This window comes from Oncorhynchus kisutch, linkage group LG30 (genome assembly GCF_002021735.2).
Source record: "Oncorhynchus kisutch isolate 150728-3 linkage group LG30, Okis_V2, whole genome shotgun sequence".
NCBI lineage: Eukaryota > Metazoa > Chordata > Actinopteri > Salmoniformes > Salmonidae > Oncorhynchus > Oncorhynchus kisutch.
Window position 1 is genome coordinate 23,765,250 of NC_034203.2, and position 17,079 is coordinate 23,782,328.

A 17,079-nucleotide genomic window follows, 5' to 3' on the forward strand; every position below is an offset into this window, starting at 1 on the left:
GCCGCTCCAGGGAGCATATGTTTTTCAGATGTAGCTAGTTTCGAATTTCAAATGCTTGAAAGAAGAATGGTTTATTCCCATGTGTTTATAGCCCGAATGCCAGTCTGTTTGTACTATCTTGCCAACTCCTTGTCGCTCATTGTCATGCCAAACAACAATAAGCAATGGAGTTGGCTCGAACACAAACAGATCATGCAGTATCAAGGTGCTCAAAAAAAGTATGGCTAGCCTACTTGCAATATGTTCAATGCGGTATTAGCTTTGAATAGCTTGTTTTAGGACCGGGATCTGTCAACCGTCATCGTCGCCCCCCCTCCCCTTCTCCACAACACCAAGGGGAGCGGTGAATATCATGGTGTTGTATGGAGGCAAGATACTCGTTATCAATCATAGTCAAATCAAATCAAATGTATTTATATATCCCTTCTTACATCAGCTGATATCTCAAAGTGCTGTACAGAAACCCAGCCTAAAACCCCAAACAGCAAGCAGTGCAAGTGTAGAAGCACATATTATATTGTGCTACCCAGTGAGGAGAGGTAGGACGTCTCAAGCACTGAGAAAACTAGATCTAAGTGCTTTTTAAAGATTGGATCCATCGCAGAAACCTTACATAACCTACCCGTCAAAAACATGAGCGTTGTCATTCACAAAACTGTCGGGATTATGGAAACGCACCGATGTTTTTCTCTAAAGAGCACCACCTTCTTGAGCAAAGAATATTACGATAATTAGACAGGTCTTATGTAGGCTACATTGTGAACAATGCTGCTATTGAAATGGACATAATCTTGTGTACTAAGAGTTTTATGTATCCTATAATTGTATAGGCGTCATGTATCCGACTGCACAGTCACGTGGACAACATATGTCAAGACCAATAACTTTACCTGAATAAGCCTCTCCCACAGATGCACTGCACTACGTTGACTGGCCATTGTTGTGACATTTCATATTGATTGAATGGCTCACTATGATATGATCAATCTGAAAATCAACCCTTCGGCGTCTACAAGTAGTTCCAACCTGACCATCCATGTGCGAATGTTATTCGGATTGAAAATGCGTGTTGGCGATGTAATTCTTCAGGAATCTTCAGGTATTCTGAATATCAGCACAGAAGGTAGGATGAAGCGCTGAAATCAGTTAATTTAAACGTTATGTGCAACAGATCAGTACAACTATGAATACAATTATATTTTATTTTATTGTTGGGCGCGTTCTACAACAATGCCCAATGCTCAGATAGGCTATACAGCTACACCAAACATGCCATTTCATTTTTCGGGGCAATAGATAATAGCAAACATAATCTGTATGAAATCATAGGTTTAAAAAAATACATTCTAAAACCGTCTATGCACTTGACTGATTTTCATTTCATTTTGGTGGGGTGTATGTATGATGATGAATGAAAAGGGTCTGTCTGGTTGTTACTCAGCAATTAAAACCGTATTCACTTACAAGCCTGACATGAATGAATGCAGTCACTGTTCAGTAAGTTTACATATAATATTGTATATCTATGTAAGATACTTCACCAGACAAGTCATAATGTATTTACTCAGTCATTGGTTATGATCAAAATTGTATAGGTAAATGGCTCAAATGTAAATACAAATGTAGATAGGCCAGGGTTTCCCAATAGGTGCCCTGTTGGTGATTCTATTTGGCCCCCCAAGTTTTCTGAGCAAAAACCATTTTATTTATTTAAACGTTTGTTGTTGGACATAGGACTGTAAAATCACCAGAATATTATCTCAAAGTGATTTTAATTTAGGATGAATCAGTTCAAAGTTATTTCATTTTTGTTTTTAGCTGTTTCCAAGTATTTACACGCATTCATAGAGAAGCATATGTGATCTTGTCCCAATGTAGCCTAATTAAGGTTTGAAATGATTTTGTTTACTATACTGCTATACTGTAATGTGCAGTGGACTGGAGGAGTTGCAGGGGAGTATTCAGTGTTGTATGAGCCAGAGACCGAGTTAAGTTAAGCACGACGTGAGCTTCCTGACCAAGGGCCCTTGACGGGTCTCTTGATAGTATTTTAATTGTGTTTTAGTGTTCAAACCAAGGCTAGAATTATCATCATAATGTCATTATATAAACTACAATTATTGAAACACTGTGGGGTATGAATTACACCATCATTGAACATGAGTTCCGAATGCTCCTTTCCAGTGTCCTTGTCCTTTATTTTTTTCCCTACTCTAAATCAAAATCTGATATAGCTGAAAACACATGTAACTTAATCAGTTTTACATTTTATTTCCTGCTCTGATTCAGGTGCTTTTACACTGTGAACAATCAGTCAGCACAGCCATGGCCTCCGTCGGTGGTCTGTTGCCAAGGGGAATAGTCCTGGCTGAAGGATAGAGAGAGAAGGGGAGAGAGAGGGAGAGAAAAGGCAGCCTTGCGGTGCAAAAGAAGAGATGGTCATCACTGACAGGAGCTCCAGCACTCCTGGGCCCAAGAACAAGGAACCGAAGAAGAGGGTATCCCGCCCCCATGGCCTGCCCTCCCCGGCGCTGTGCTGCGCGTGTGGCTTGTGCATCATGCTGGCAGGCATCAACATCACCCTGGTGGGGGCGTTTGCCTTCAGCACCATGGTGCCCTCTACCAACCCTCCCATCATCATAGGGCCCATCCTGCTTCTGGTGGCCTTCTCTTTCTTCGGGGCGTGCTGTGTCTGCAGCCGCCTGCCCCCTGCCCAGGGCTCCCGGAGGTCTAAGGTGGGCGGAAGGAGCATGGGGATGATGGGGCGTGGAGGTTTAGCCGGGGGAGTGACGTTTGAGATTGAGACGAGTGAGCACACATTGCAGGACACGACAGCAGTACAGCTCAGCCCCTCAGCCTCACCTGGGTCATCCCGGGCATCCAGCCCCGAGCGGGATGCTTCTCCTGACCCCGCACCCCCAGGGGCCTTCAAGCTCTTCACCATGGAGACCAATGGCCCCACCTCCGCCACGGCATGCTATTCCGCCTCCTCGGCAGGGGGAGGGGCTGTGAGGCTCAACCTGCCACGTGATGATGTGGCCACCTAGCACTCCCCTGATTAACACATTGTAGCATGAGCCTCCTGCCCCAGGGGACTGATGCAAAACTATGTAAATGTGGGCTGTGACGGTCATGGAATTTTGGATGACGGTAATTGGCCAGCCAAGTGAGTACGGTCTCAGTAATAATCATTCGAAAAGCAAAAAAATTTAATAAATAATTATACATTTCATGTTGCTAAAAGGTCAGTCAAGTTCTTCCACACCGATCTTGACAAACCATTTCTGTATGGACCTCGCTTTGTGCATGGGGGCATTGTCATGCTGAAACAGGAAAGGGCCTTCCCCAAACTGTTGCCACAAAGTTGGAAGCACAGAATCGTCTAGAATGTCATTGTATGCTGTACCGTTAAGATTTCCCATCACTGGAACTAAGGGGCCTAACCATGAAAAACAGCCCCAGACCTCCCATCCACCAAACTTTACAGTTGGCACTATGCATTAAGGCAGGTAGCGAATGCCAAGGGTGTGCAAAGCTGTCAAGGCTAAGGGTGGCTACTTTGAATAAACTCTAATTTAAAATATATTGAACACTCTTTTTTTTAGTTACTACATGATTCCATATGTGTTATTTAATAGTTTTGATTCTTCACTATTATTCTACAATGTAGAATAATTGTGTCGGTGTAAGTTTGGACACACATACTCATTTCAGGGTTTTCCCTTTTTTTAGAGCTATTTTCTACATTTTAGAATAATAGTGAAGACATCAAAAGTATGAAATAACACATAAGGAATCCTAGCAACCAAAAAAACTCCTAGCAACCAAAAAAGTGTTAAACAAATCAAAATCAAAATATATTTAATCTTCAAAGTACAGACCCTGGTTTGATTCCAGGCTGTATCACAACCGGCTGGGATTGGGAGTCCCATAGGGCAGGGCGGTGCACCCTTTGCCTTTTATTTTTTTTTAATTTAACCTTTATTTAAGTAGGCGAGTCAACTTTTATTTACAATGACGGGATATCCCGGCTAAACCCTAACCCCGACCCCAGGGTCTGTAGTGACACCTCTAGCACTGAGATGCAGTGCCATAGACTGCTGCACCACTCGGGAGCCTTGATGACAGCTTTTTACCCTCTTGACATTATCTCAACCAGCTTTGAGATAGTCACGTGGAATGCATTTCAATTAACAGGCTTGGTTGTTAAATAGTGGAATGTCTTTCCTCCTTAATGTGTTTGAGCCAATCAGTTGTCTTGTGACAATATAGGGTTGGTAGCCCTATTTGGGAAACGACAGTCCATCATTACTTTAAGAAATGATGGTCAGTCAATCCGGAAAACTCCAAGTGCAGTGTTTTCAAGTGCAGTCGCAAAATACATCAAGCACTATGATGAAACTGGCTCTCATGAGGACCGCTACAGGAAAGGAAGACCCAGAGTTACCTCTGCAGAGGATAAGTTCAATAGAGTTACCAGCCTCAGAAATTGCAGCCCAAATAAATGCTTCACATAGTTCAAGTAACAGACACATCTCAACATCAACTGTTCAGAGGAGAATCAGGCCTTCATGGTCAAATTGCTGCAAAGAAACCACCACTAAAGGACACCAATAACAATAAGAGACTTGCTTGGGCCAAGAAACATGAGCAATAGACATTAGACCAGTGAAATCTGTCCATTGGTCTGATGAGTCCAAAATTGAGATCTTTGGTTCCAACTGCCGTGTCTTTTGTGAGGCGCAGAGTAGGTGAACGGATGATCTCCGCATGTGTGGTTCCCACTGAGAAGCATGGAGGAGGAGGTGTGGGGGTGCTTTAATGGTGGTACTGGTACATTTATTTAGAATTCAAGGCACACTTAACCAGTATGGCTACCACAGCATTCTGCAGTGATACGCCATCCCATCTGGTTTGCGCTTATCATTTGTTTTTCAACAGGACAATGACCCAACACACCTCTAGGCTGTGTAAGGGCTATTTGATCAAGAAGGAGAGTGATGGAGTGTTGCATCAGATGACCAGGCCTCCACAATCACCCGACATCAACCCAATTGAGATGATTTGGGATGAAATGGACTGCAGAGTGAAGGAAAAGCAGCCAACAAGTGCTCAGCATATGTGGGAACTCCTTCAAGACTTTTTGGAAAAGCATTCCAGGTGAAGCTACATTGGGAAGAAAGTAAGTGAACCCTTTAGAATTACCTGGATTTCTGCATAAGTTGGTCATACAATTTTTATCTGATCTTCATCTAAGTCACAACAATAGACAAACACAGTCTGCTTAAATTAATAACACACAATTATATTTTTTCATGTCGTTATTGAACACATCGTGTAAACATTCACAGTGCAGGGTGGAAAAAGTATCTGAACCCTTGGATTTATAACTGGTTGACACTCCTTTGGCAGCAAAAACCTCAAACAAACATTTTCTGTACTTGTGGATCAGACCTGCACAGTGGTCAGGAGGAATTTTGGACCATTCCTCTTTACAGAACTGTTTCAGTTCCACAATATTCTTGGGATGTCTGGTGTGATCCGCTCTGAGGTCATGCCACAGCATCTCAATCGGGTTGAGGTCAGGACTGACTGAGTCACTCCAGAAGGCGTATTTTCTTCTGTTCAAGCCATTCTGTTGTTGATTTACTTCTGTCTAATGGGTTGTTGTTCTGTTGCTTCACCTAACTTCTGTTGAGCATCAATTGGCGAACAGATAGCCTTACATTCTCCTGCAAAATGTATTGAGAAACTTGGGAATTCATTTTTCCGTCGATGATCGCAATCTGTCCAGGCCCTGAGGCAACAAAGTAGCCCCAAACCACAATGCTCCATCCACCATACTTTACAGTTGGGATGAGGTTTTGATGTTGGTGTGCTGTGCCTTCTTTTTTTTCACACATAGTGTTGTGTGTTCCTTCCAAACAACACAACTTTAGTTTCATCTGTCCACAGAATATTTTGCCAGTAGCACTGTGGAACATCCATGTGTTCTTTTGCCAACTTCAGACGTGCAGAAATGTTAGATGTTAGCATGTTCCAGAGATTTCTGTACGTCTTTAGCTGACACTCTAGGATTCTTAACCTCATTGAGCATTCTGTGCTGTGCTGTTGTGGTCATCTTTGCAGGACGGCCACTCTACGGAGAGTAGCAACAGTGCTGAACTTTCTCCTTTTACAGACAATTTGTCTTACCGTCAACTGATGAACATCGAGGCCATTAGAGATACTTTTGTAACCCTTTCCAGCTTTATGCAAGTCAACAAATCTTAATCTTAGGTCTTCTGACATCTGTTTTGTTCGAGGCATGGTTCACATCAGGCAATGCTTCTTGTGAATAGCAAACTCAACATTTTGTGAGTTTTTTTATAGGGCAAGGCAGCTCTAACCAACATCTCCAATCTCATCTCATTGATTGGACTCCAGGTTAGCTGACTCCCGACTCCAATTAGATTTTGGAGAAGTCATTAGCCTAGGGTTTCACATACTTTTTCCAACCTACACTGTGACTATTTAAATGATGTTTTCAATATAGACAAGAAAAATACCATAATTTGTGTATTTATTAGTTTAAACACACTGTTTGTCTATTGTTGTGACTTAGATCAGATTGAATTTTATGTCAAATTTATGCAGAAATCCAGGTAATTCCAAAGGGTTCAAATACTTTTTCTTGCCACTGTAGTTGATGGAATGCCAAGAGCGTGCAAAGCTGTCAACAAGGCAAAGGGTGGCTGCTTTGAAAAATCAAAAGTATATTTTGATATTTTTAACACATTTTTTTGTTGGTTACTACATGATTCCATATGTGTTATTTCATAGTTTTGATGTCTTTACTATTATTCTAAAAAATAAAGAAAAACCCTTGAATGAGTAGGTGTGTCCAAACTTTTGACTGGTATTGTATATATTTATATATATTTTTTTACGGTTATGGCAGTTATTTTATGTTCATGACGTTCTTCATCCATAACCGTCGGTTATACCGTAATTGTGCCAGTCCTATGTCTAGAAATATTTTGAGGTGCCATTTTTCATATTTATGACAAGCTATTAACGGCGATTTTGTTTTTGTTTTGTGCAGCAACCAACCAGTAATTAACATCCAATCCAATGTTGAAAGAACGTGGATGATGGTTCTGTTGGAATTGATGTTCCTACCTCAGAGCTGTTCTCTTCAGCTCCCTCTCTTAACATCCATGGGGAATTATTGTAAGTGGTTTCTAACTGGAGATCAGAATGAGAGAATTTAAGTGTTTTCTCTGTGGCATTCCTGAGGGGTAACACACAAAGCGATGTGTTCCTTTTTTTTTGACCGTCTGGACCTCTGTGCTCGACATTTCAGCCCATTATTCTGAAGCAACCTTTTTTGTTGTTGCCGGAACTGAAAGATTTGACACGAAATTGCAACTAGTTTAATGCCATAATTTCAATTCCTATAGTTAAGTTTGGTTTGGCATTACAGTATGTGCTGCTTTGGTCTTAAATTAAATGCAAATAACATATGGTCATGGGTTCGATTGAGTATGCATGACTGTAAATCTCTTTGGATTAAGGAATCTGCTAAAAGGCATTTATTATTATGGGGTCACACGGTTCCTTTGCAATATAATCTCAGCTGAAAGGATCAGCAACAGAGGACTAACGTTACTTTCTTCGCATTAAGTTTTCCAAAATGGTTTCCTCGGTGAAAACGTATGATGTATAATATACAATGTACACTGTATGTGTTGGGTTCATAGGGTGAGTATATTGGAGGAACATGGCAGCATCCACGGAGTGTTCATAGTATCACTGAGTGGAAATCTCGCCTGCATTTACTGTGTGACTATTATGTTCTTGTTTTTACCACTCCCCATGGGCCTACTATAAAGAGCTTCATATTAGAGCCAATTGGGTTTTCACAGCACTCACTGCCACTTGGACAGAATACATAAACAGCCATTGTGTTTACAAAGGAAAACGCTATCAACACTACGCTTAAAAAAAGGAATGAATAGTATTTGCACATGTGCCCTACTAGCATTCATCATTAACCAACACATTTCTTTCTAAACCTCACTGTATAAGCTTACCAACAACATTATATTCACTATAGCTCTGTTTCCAACATGGGGCTCAAACCAAGATGCAACCGTATATAATATTTATTCAAAAGGTTGAATTTAAAAAAACTTTCTATACAGAATGATTTGGCCCCCCTGATGATCTGACAGTTACTCCACCGATTCTCTGTTGAAGTGTCCAAACATAGCAATCTAGACAGATAGTGGTAGATAGTGTGTGTATATATAAATCTGGGACACTCCAATTAGTATGATATGTTACCTTTCCCATGGTATCTATTCCATTGTGGATGTCCATCCTTTTAGTATGATATGTTATGAATTACAATTCATACAATATGTTGTGAATTGCAATTCGTTATGGCTAATGTTAGCTAGGTGGCTAACACTAATATTAGCTAGGCAAGGGGTTAAGGTTAGGAGTCAGGTTAAAGGCTATGTGTTAGGGGAAGGGTTAGCTAAAATGCTAAGAAGTTGCTAATTAGCAAAAATTCTAAAGTTGTCTATGATAAGATTTGACACAAAACCTTTGGTTTGCTAAACACCTACTAGTGATGCATGGGTTGACTCATAACCTGCAGTCCCCAAGGTTATATATCTTCAGGGCTGGTGGGATAGGCCGTGAAATATTGTGTGGATGAAGGGCGGGTGGGTGGCAGGCAAATTTTAATAAAGAAAAAACAATACCTTAAATCCATACATTTATCATTCTTATGTCATTTATATATATAGGCTACATTTGAGGTTTTTCTGTAATTATTTTAGGTTATCTGGCATTAGTGCGTAGGCCCTAAAGCTTAGGCTTAACTGTACACACGGCAAATATCCTACACGCTAATTGCCAAATTGCTTTTGGGAACGAAGGCAAAAGGGGCAACGTCTGAATTTAATTAAAAAAGATAAGAGCTGCGAAATGGAGAAAGGAGGGCCAGAACTCATGTTTGGGAAAGATTTGTTGATGTGGTAAAAGAGGATGATAGCAGTGCCAGATGTTATGTGTAACGATTGAGGCGCTATGCAAACTTGAAAGTCACAAGATGGGGACTTCAAATAGGCCCGTGGCATGTCAAGGGAACAGTAGCCTACTGATTAGATGGGTTTGGACACTAACTCTAGGTCTATAACCTCTCACATAGCCTTTAATATTAACTCCTGCAGAATTAAGCATTTATTGCAGTAGAATTATACACCAAATGTAGTGTATAATGTTTACACGGGAACAGGAGTGGAGAAATATGATTTCTGTCTTTCTGCATCTTGAAAAAATGTGAATGCACATTTTAGATAGCACCTCTACAGGTGCTAGCTTGATCAGTATCATAAAAACGGATAGTAATTCAACCACATAAAATATGTACCCAAGCTGAACTGAAATCTTATCAGAAACATGTTGGTTCATTTTCACAGATTTCTATTTCCTTACAAATGGTCAAACTGATGTAATTTGAAAATGTTACAGACAGTCTTTCCTGTTTTATTTTGCCGGTCCCTAAACGCTTTCAACCGCAAAAGAAGCAGAGATGACAGAGAACTACCAATGTCAACTAGATTGAAACATTCATTCTAGCGATTTATGACATTCTAGTGAGCAAGGGTTTATTCTAGGGCAACATATAATGACAGAAGAGAAGCTGCATGTATCTATTTATAGACAAGTTGTCTAACAAAATGTTAAATTATAAACCAAAACATCTAAATCAGGCCAAAAGAATCTGCACCACCTGCCAAATTATAGTTCCGCCATCTGATTGTAGCCTTCAGCAGCATATTAGTTGGTTAGGGTTGGGTGCAGCCATCAGGTTTTCACCTTATCACATAGTCAGGTGTTTGTGGATGGGTTATTTGCAATTGCGGGTAGGTGCGGCTGAACAAACAGCTTACTCACGCACCACTAACACCCACCCCGACCAACCACCCTACTTGGTTTTTGCCTTAAGTAACTTTCTGTCTTATGTAACCATACCAAACATAACTTATACTAATTTGAGTGTCCCGGAATTATGTTACGTCTAGTCTTTGAGACCAGGCTGAACATAGACACCTACAGTATCCCAGATTCACTTTGAAAGTAATGCTGCCTTAAACTGAGATCTCAGGATCAAACAAATTAGGGCTATTTTAATGTGCGATGACATTGTCAGGAGAAATCAGTTTGTATCGCAGCAGGATGATATTTTCAACTTGTCTTTTTTTAAATTCCCCAATATTTGTCCTAAATTGTCATTTGTTTTGAAAACAAAAGTGCCATGCAGCAAATTTTGCACGACACGTTTCCATGTTAATATCAAAAAGAGGGTAATGTCTTTGTAAAGTCATTTATATAATATGGGAACAACCTCCCCTAAGGAAAAGAGAAAGTCATAGTTTGAGGGATGATATGAGCGTGATTTACATGTCCAGGGAGAGAACTTGTTGTAAATGTGTAGTGTCAAGATGTTTGAAAATGTATTCTGTTTTGACAGCATCTTTAACAATGTATTATTTGTGATTTTTATTTACTTAATTTGATAACAATACATGTGATACTTGTGAATTAAAAAAAATAAAAATATGTTCATATAAAAAGGATCACAAAGAGAAAGAGTTTGTTTGCAGTAAACTGCATGAGTTTCTTTGAAATAAAAAGATAGCAATAAATATTCCTTTGATGGAAGCACAGGCGGTGGTTGTTTGCACTTCATTGGTTCCTGCGGCTGCATCTGTTCTTGCTTCTGCTTGGATGGCTGGTTGTCTGTGGAATGATGTCTCTTTTCAGACTGGCTTTTGGGTTCCTCGAGGTAGAGACATCTTCATGTCCATTCTGGTTCACATCCTTGTCAGACCCTTCCTGTCCAGTCGCTTGCTGTGTCTTGGTCTGTGAACGTGTCTTTGTTCCAGCTGTGTGTCCTGGTCTAGCCTCTTCCTTAGTGTCTTGGTCCTCTGTCTGGTTCAGGTGCAGCACAGAGATGGGGCCACTGTAGATGCTAGGGCACCTCTGACCTCGACGTCTGTGCACCTTGGCTGTACTTGGGAGCTGGTCGTTTGGTAGAGGCAACCACATGCCCTTTCTCCTCTTCCTCCTATTGATGAACTTTAGGAACTGCCTCCAGAACTTCCTCACCTGCTTGATTAGACTGAACACACTGAACAGACTAACCACCAAAGGGGCCACACCAAACACCAGGATCATTCCTATCATGTAGATGATGTAGAAGATCAAGAGGCTGAGACCGCGTCTGCAGAGAGTCACCCTTAATGAAACAGGTTGGCAAATAGAATCGACCCTCCGAGAGGGAAAGCATGCCTGGACATCTAATAAGAGAGCAGAGGATTTCCATGACTGGTGAGCAAAAATACTTATTATTTGCCAGTAAACTGTTTCTACTGAATGTCAACTGAAACCAACATGCTACTACTTCAACAGTAAACACGATGATGCTCCCATAGTGACATTGTGACACATCAATTTCAGCAAGATTCCAGAAAAGTATAGAACAATATCTCCATGCAAGAATTGCCCATAGAATTAGGAACACTGTCTTTTTTTTCTCAGATGAGCCCTGCAAAACACATAAATATACACATCAATCATACACATCATGACCCCAGCCTCTGGAATGCCTTCCTGGACCACCTAAAGGCACCATAGACTCTGGGCTCCTTTAAATAGGGCCTAACGACCTTTCTCTTTAGGAAGGTTTCCGTTGATAGCTGTGCTCCATGGTGTCCTTGTCCCTTGGAGCATCAACTGGGTTCTTTGTGTCATTTGCCCGGTCTAGTTGTATACATTTTATAATTGTATTTGTTTTATGCTCTTTGAGATTATTCTTTATAATGAAAAGGGCTTTACAAATGTAATCTATTATTACATCAATATTCACATGAATACACTAAAAGCAAAACACATTCATAAAAAAATGCATTATTCAGTAAAGAGGTAATCAGCCTTTTGCCCTAGAGCAAGCAACCTGGGTCTTGGAGAGAGCCGCAGGAACTTCATGTGTTGGATTTAACTGACCTGGAAGACCAAGTGTGTTGTATTTAGACAATCACTGCACTGATCAATAAGCTCAGACGGTCAGGTGGGGTGCCTAGATGGGACAAAATCCTGCAGTATCTGCTGCTCTCCCAGAACAGGGTTGCCTACCCCTACCCTAGAGACACCAATTCATCAAATGTTTGAGATTTTTCCACACAAGGTGCAAAAAGACTAAAAGCAGACTTACTTAACTCAGTGGAGATTGAAGGGATCTCTAGAGTTAGCCATCCCCGAGACTGGGTCTGATATCGCGTACGTCTGTCTATAAGTTAACAATGAAGTAAGGTACAGCAGACGTTTATGCAGGAGGGCAAAAAGATCTACGAGATTCCAAAGAGGGCTAGCCTACTTTCTGTTACAGAATGCACTGAGGTGTACTGAACATATCACCTGTAACAAGCGCAGTGAGCTATGATTAAACTGTGTCCAATGGCTTCAATACAGTGGCAGCTGCATTCATATAGACCATCTCCATAGTCTATAACCGTTATGTCAATTTAATGATTTGTTTTCTGCTATTAAATGAAAGGCATGACCTGTTCCTAAAAAAAGCAAATTTTTTATTCTTATAATTTGTAACCAACTAATCAACATGCTTTTTGAAAGATAGCTTTTCGTCAAACCAGATTCCCAAATATGTATTAGCGGGGACACGATTAATGAAGGCAACATCCAATGTGCATATGCATAAATCACCAGATAGATTTTTACGTGATTTGGAGAACATATAGTTTTACCTGCATTAAGAACCAATTTCAGTTCAGTGAAGGCTTTCTGCAAAGCAATTAAGGCAGATTGAGGCTCCAAAAGAGCCTGGGTCCGGTTTCCCAAAAGCATCTTTTAAAGGTAGAATACTGTACGCAGAAATCGCTCCGCCATTTCCTGGTTGCTAAAATGTTTGCCTAATTTCATTTTATGTGACAAAACAAGCAGTCATTGTGTAGAGAATCATTGTATGATCTAAACTTCTGGGAATATATATTTTCCATAAACAAAAACTTTTTTTGCTATTTGCATGGTGTACTAAACCGAAAGTTTAAAAAAAATACAAAAACGGAATTTAAGAACGGAAAGCATAGAAATAGTATAGGAAAGATGTACCACTTCTTAGACTTGTATTCTGAGAACGATAGATCTATAAATCATTTCTATGTGAATTAGGTTAGGTCACCCAAAAAGCTACATATTGCAGCTTTAAGGCTAAATTAATTGCATCTTAACATTTGAGCCGTTTCCCAAAACCACCTTTACTAACGTTGCACTTGAATTCGCTCATAATCTAACGCCTGCCTCATACCACAGCTAAATGCATCGTTAAATCACTGTTTGTCCTCCCAAATCATGTTACACACCGACAATCTCCGCTAAATATGCAATGAAGATGTTAATCTGTCTTTCTGTGACAGCCGAAAACTTCACAGTTGAATATACACTGAGTATTCCAAACATTAAGAACACCTTCCTAATATGAAATAGCACCTCATTCGTCGGGGCATGGACTCTACAAGGTGTCGAAAGCATTCCACAGGGATGCTGGCCAATGATGACTCCAATGCTTCCTACGTGTCAAATTGGCTGTATGTCCTTTGGGTGGTGGACCATTCTTGATACAGAATGGAAACTGTTGAGCATGAAAAACTCAGCAGAGTTGCAGTTCTTGACACAAACTGGTGCGCCTGGCACCTACTAACACTCAGTTCAAAGGCACTTAAATCTTTTGTCTTGCCCATTCACCCTCTGAATGTCGCAGAAACACAATCCATGCCTCAAGGCTTAAAAATCCTTCTTTAACCTGTCTCCTCCCTTCAGCTACACTGATTGAAGTGGATTTACAAAGTGACATCAATAAGGGATCATAGCTTTCACCTGGTCAGTCTATGTCAGGGCTGCCCAACCCTATTCCCAGAGTTCTACAGTCCTGTGGATTTTCATTCCAACCCTAATTTAACACACCTGATTCTACTAATTAGCTGCTCAACAAGACCTTAACTAGCTGAATCAGATACACTATATTAGGGTTGGATTGAAAACCTACAGGACTGTAGATCTTCAGGAAGAGGGTTGGGCAGCCCTGGTCTATGTCATGGAAAGAGCAGGTGTTGTTAATGTTTTGTATACTCAGTGTGTAAATAGCCTAAAAAAGTGTGCAATGTTATATATAATAACTAGAATATTAGGCTTAATATTGACACCACTTTCATGTATGTGCAATAGGATAGACCTACCTAGTATTAAGCCATTAGGCTACATCTGAGCCACTTCAATATTTATATCTATCAGGCCTATAGGTTACTTCTATCTAAACTCACGCATTTCAATGTAGCCTAATCTAAAGGTCAACATATTAGATCTGTGGCAACGTCACTTAACTTTCTACTTAATTTTTTTAATCCATTATTTTACCAGGTAAGTTGACTGAGAACACATTCTCATTTGCAGCAACGACCTGGGGAATAGTTACAGGGGAGAGGAGGGAGATGAATGAGCCAATTGTAAACTGGGGATTATTAGGTGACCGTGATGGTTTGATGGCCAGATTGGGAATTTAGCCAGGACACCGGGGTTAACACCCCTACTCTTACAATAAGTGCCATGGGATCTTTAATGACCGCAGAGAGTCAGGACACCTGTTTAACATCCCTTCCAAAAGACAGCACCCTACACAGGGTAGTGTCCCCAATCACTGGCCTGGGGAATTAGGATATTTTTTAGACCAGAGGAGAGAGTGCCTCCTACTGGCCCTCCAACACCACTTCCAGCAGCATCTGGTCTCCCTTCCAGGGACTGACCAGGACCAACCCTGCTTAGCTTCAGAAGCAAGGCAGCAGTGGTATGCTGCTGGATAATGGTTAATTATTAAAATAATTTGATTGTAAAATATCTGTAGGCTTACATGAAGCTCAATTCCTGCCTGCCATTAGGCTGCAGTGGGTCTTGTGTGGCTCAGTTAGAGCATGGCATTTGCAACTCCATGGTTGTGGGTGCGATTCCCATAGGGGACCAGTCCCAAAAAGTATGCACTCACTACTGTAAGTCACTCTGGATAAAAGTGTCTGCTGAAATATAAATGATTTCTTGAGCAAGTATGAAAACCATTGTCATCATATCCTGTTTTTAGGTCACATTGATATTTTCTACAATGAACGAAGGAATGAGCGACTTTGACTTTATTTATTCTTGCTCACAGTTTACACAAACTGAAGAAATACAGAATTTAGGCCTTCGTAATAAAACAAAGTATGAGAAAACACTTAGAATACATAAGTTTTCAAAATAATAGGCTTCCAAACACTTAAATACATAAGTCTACAGATGGGAAACCTGTATTGTGTAAAAAAAGATGATTTTGAATAGCCATAAATAATTTAAGAGCTACAGCAAGCTCTTTAGCCTGTATTCTGGAATCATTTTCATCATGGGACAGCTCCTGTAAGGACACACTTAAGTTTCATTATTTTTAAGTTCCATCGTTATCGGGAAACGAGGCACTGGTGGCCAACCAGTGCTCCGGGGCAATAGCATACAAAACAGTGGCATCTGCATATAGGTGTAGCCTTTATAAATAAATACAAATCACATAGTAAAAAGTACAAGACCTAAAAGTGATTCTTGTGGGACAACTTTCATAATATCAAGGAAATCTGACTTAACATCATCAGAAAAAACACTGTGTCCTTTCAGTCAATGATGCCTGATCCATACCGATAAGTCAATTAAATTATGGTATAAGAGGTCAGCCATTTTGGTAAGGGAGTTGGCCAACCATGGTCAGCCAGTGCTGTGATAAAGTATTGTGTGAAACAATGAATTTGAAGATTATCTGCATGGTATGTTTGTTACTTAGTTAGTCAGACAGTTTTAGGACTAATTCCATCATTTTTTCTAAATAACTGCCAATATGCCAACATTCAATGCAAACAATGCAGTCAATCCACAGCGGAACACTGGCTGAAATCAGTTGAGGATTTAACAAGTTATAAATGCAACAAGTACTGATTCTGTATCATATAATAACACTCACAGTGTTCCAAGAACTGAGACACTGAGACACTTATGGTCTGTTTACATGTATTTTAGAGGCTATTTATACAGAAAATGTGTATAAAACCCATATAAACTGGATTTAGAATTGATATTATATTGCACCTTTTCACATGCAGTACTTTTATTTGCCTGCATAATTAAAAGCAGGAAATGTATCACCTACACTTCTACTACCATTCATTTCAATTAAACTGGTTTGGATTTCTCCCTGCCATTTTCAGACCATTCTGGAACTTTGAGGGTTGATGACAGAGCCACTCTAATAATTTAATTTCTATGATTTTGCCTGCATGGCTGTCATGTTTGTAAATTCTATGTATACTTACTACTGTACCAGCAGAGGGTGATAGAGCTTCCAAAATCCATACTTCTCAAATGATGTAACAATGTCAATAGAGCCAGTAGGTGTCAGCAGAGCATTAACATTTGTCAGATTATGCAGACTGTGTGAACGTGGGTGTGACAGTGTCTCATGAAATGTATGTCAAGCTATTTGCACTGGCACAGCATCTTTAAACATAGTGATAATGTTTGATGCCACAAATGTTAGCAACATGTTTATTTCTTCACTAATAGCACAGGGGTCTTATGTCCCAATCATTCACAGCATGTTTTCATCAGTGACCACTGATTAAACAACATGGTAGTTACTTATAACAGACATCACAACTCACACCAAGATTACATTGATTAACACCTTGTGATATTAATTGTTGATAAGGAGACCTTGTTGTAGATACCTTTTGAAGCCCTTTTGGATGCTGCATGGGCTTGATCAGAACCACTTCAAAGAGCAGTCAGTCTTTCCCATTTTTAACACTTCCCTGTGATAATGAGCCTTATTTTTATAAATTAGCTAGGCAAGTCAGTTAAGAACAAATTATTATGTACAATGACAGCCTACCCCAGCCAAACCCAGACGACGCTGGGCCAATTGTGCACCGCCCTCTG

The 17,079-nt window shown here is 40.2% G+C and overlaps 1 protein-coding gene across 1 annotated transcript; it reads left to right on the forward strand.

The window, feature by feature from the left end:
- Positions 1 to 2,301: 2,301 nt before the first annotated feature.
- LOC116358538 (transmembrane protein 275-like) lies at positions 2,302 to 3,188 on the forward strand. The gene has a single exon (XM_031809658.1). The coding sequence runs from the start codon at positions 2,436 to 2,438 to the stop codon at positions 3,045 to 3,047; it is 612 nt and encodes a 203-aa protein (XP_031665518.1). The 5' UTR covers positions 2,302 to 2,435; the 3' UTR covers positions 3,048 to 3,188.
- Positions 3,189 to 17,079: the final 13,891 nt, after the last annotated feature.

What these genes read in the sequence shown, in the direction of transcription:
- LOC116358538 (XM_031809658.1), top strand. Translation starts at nt 2,436, where the DNA reads ATGGTCATCACTGACAGGAGCTCCAGCACTCCTGGGCCCAAGAACAAG.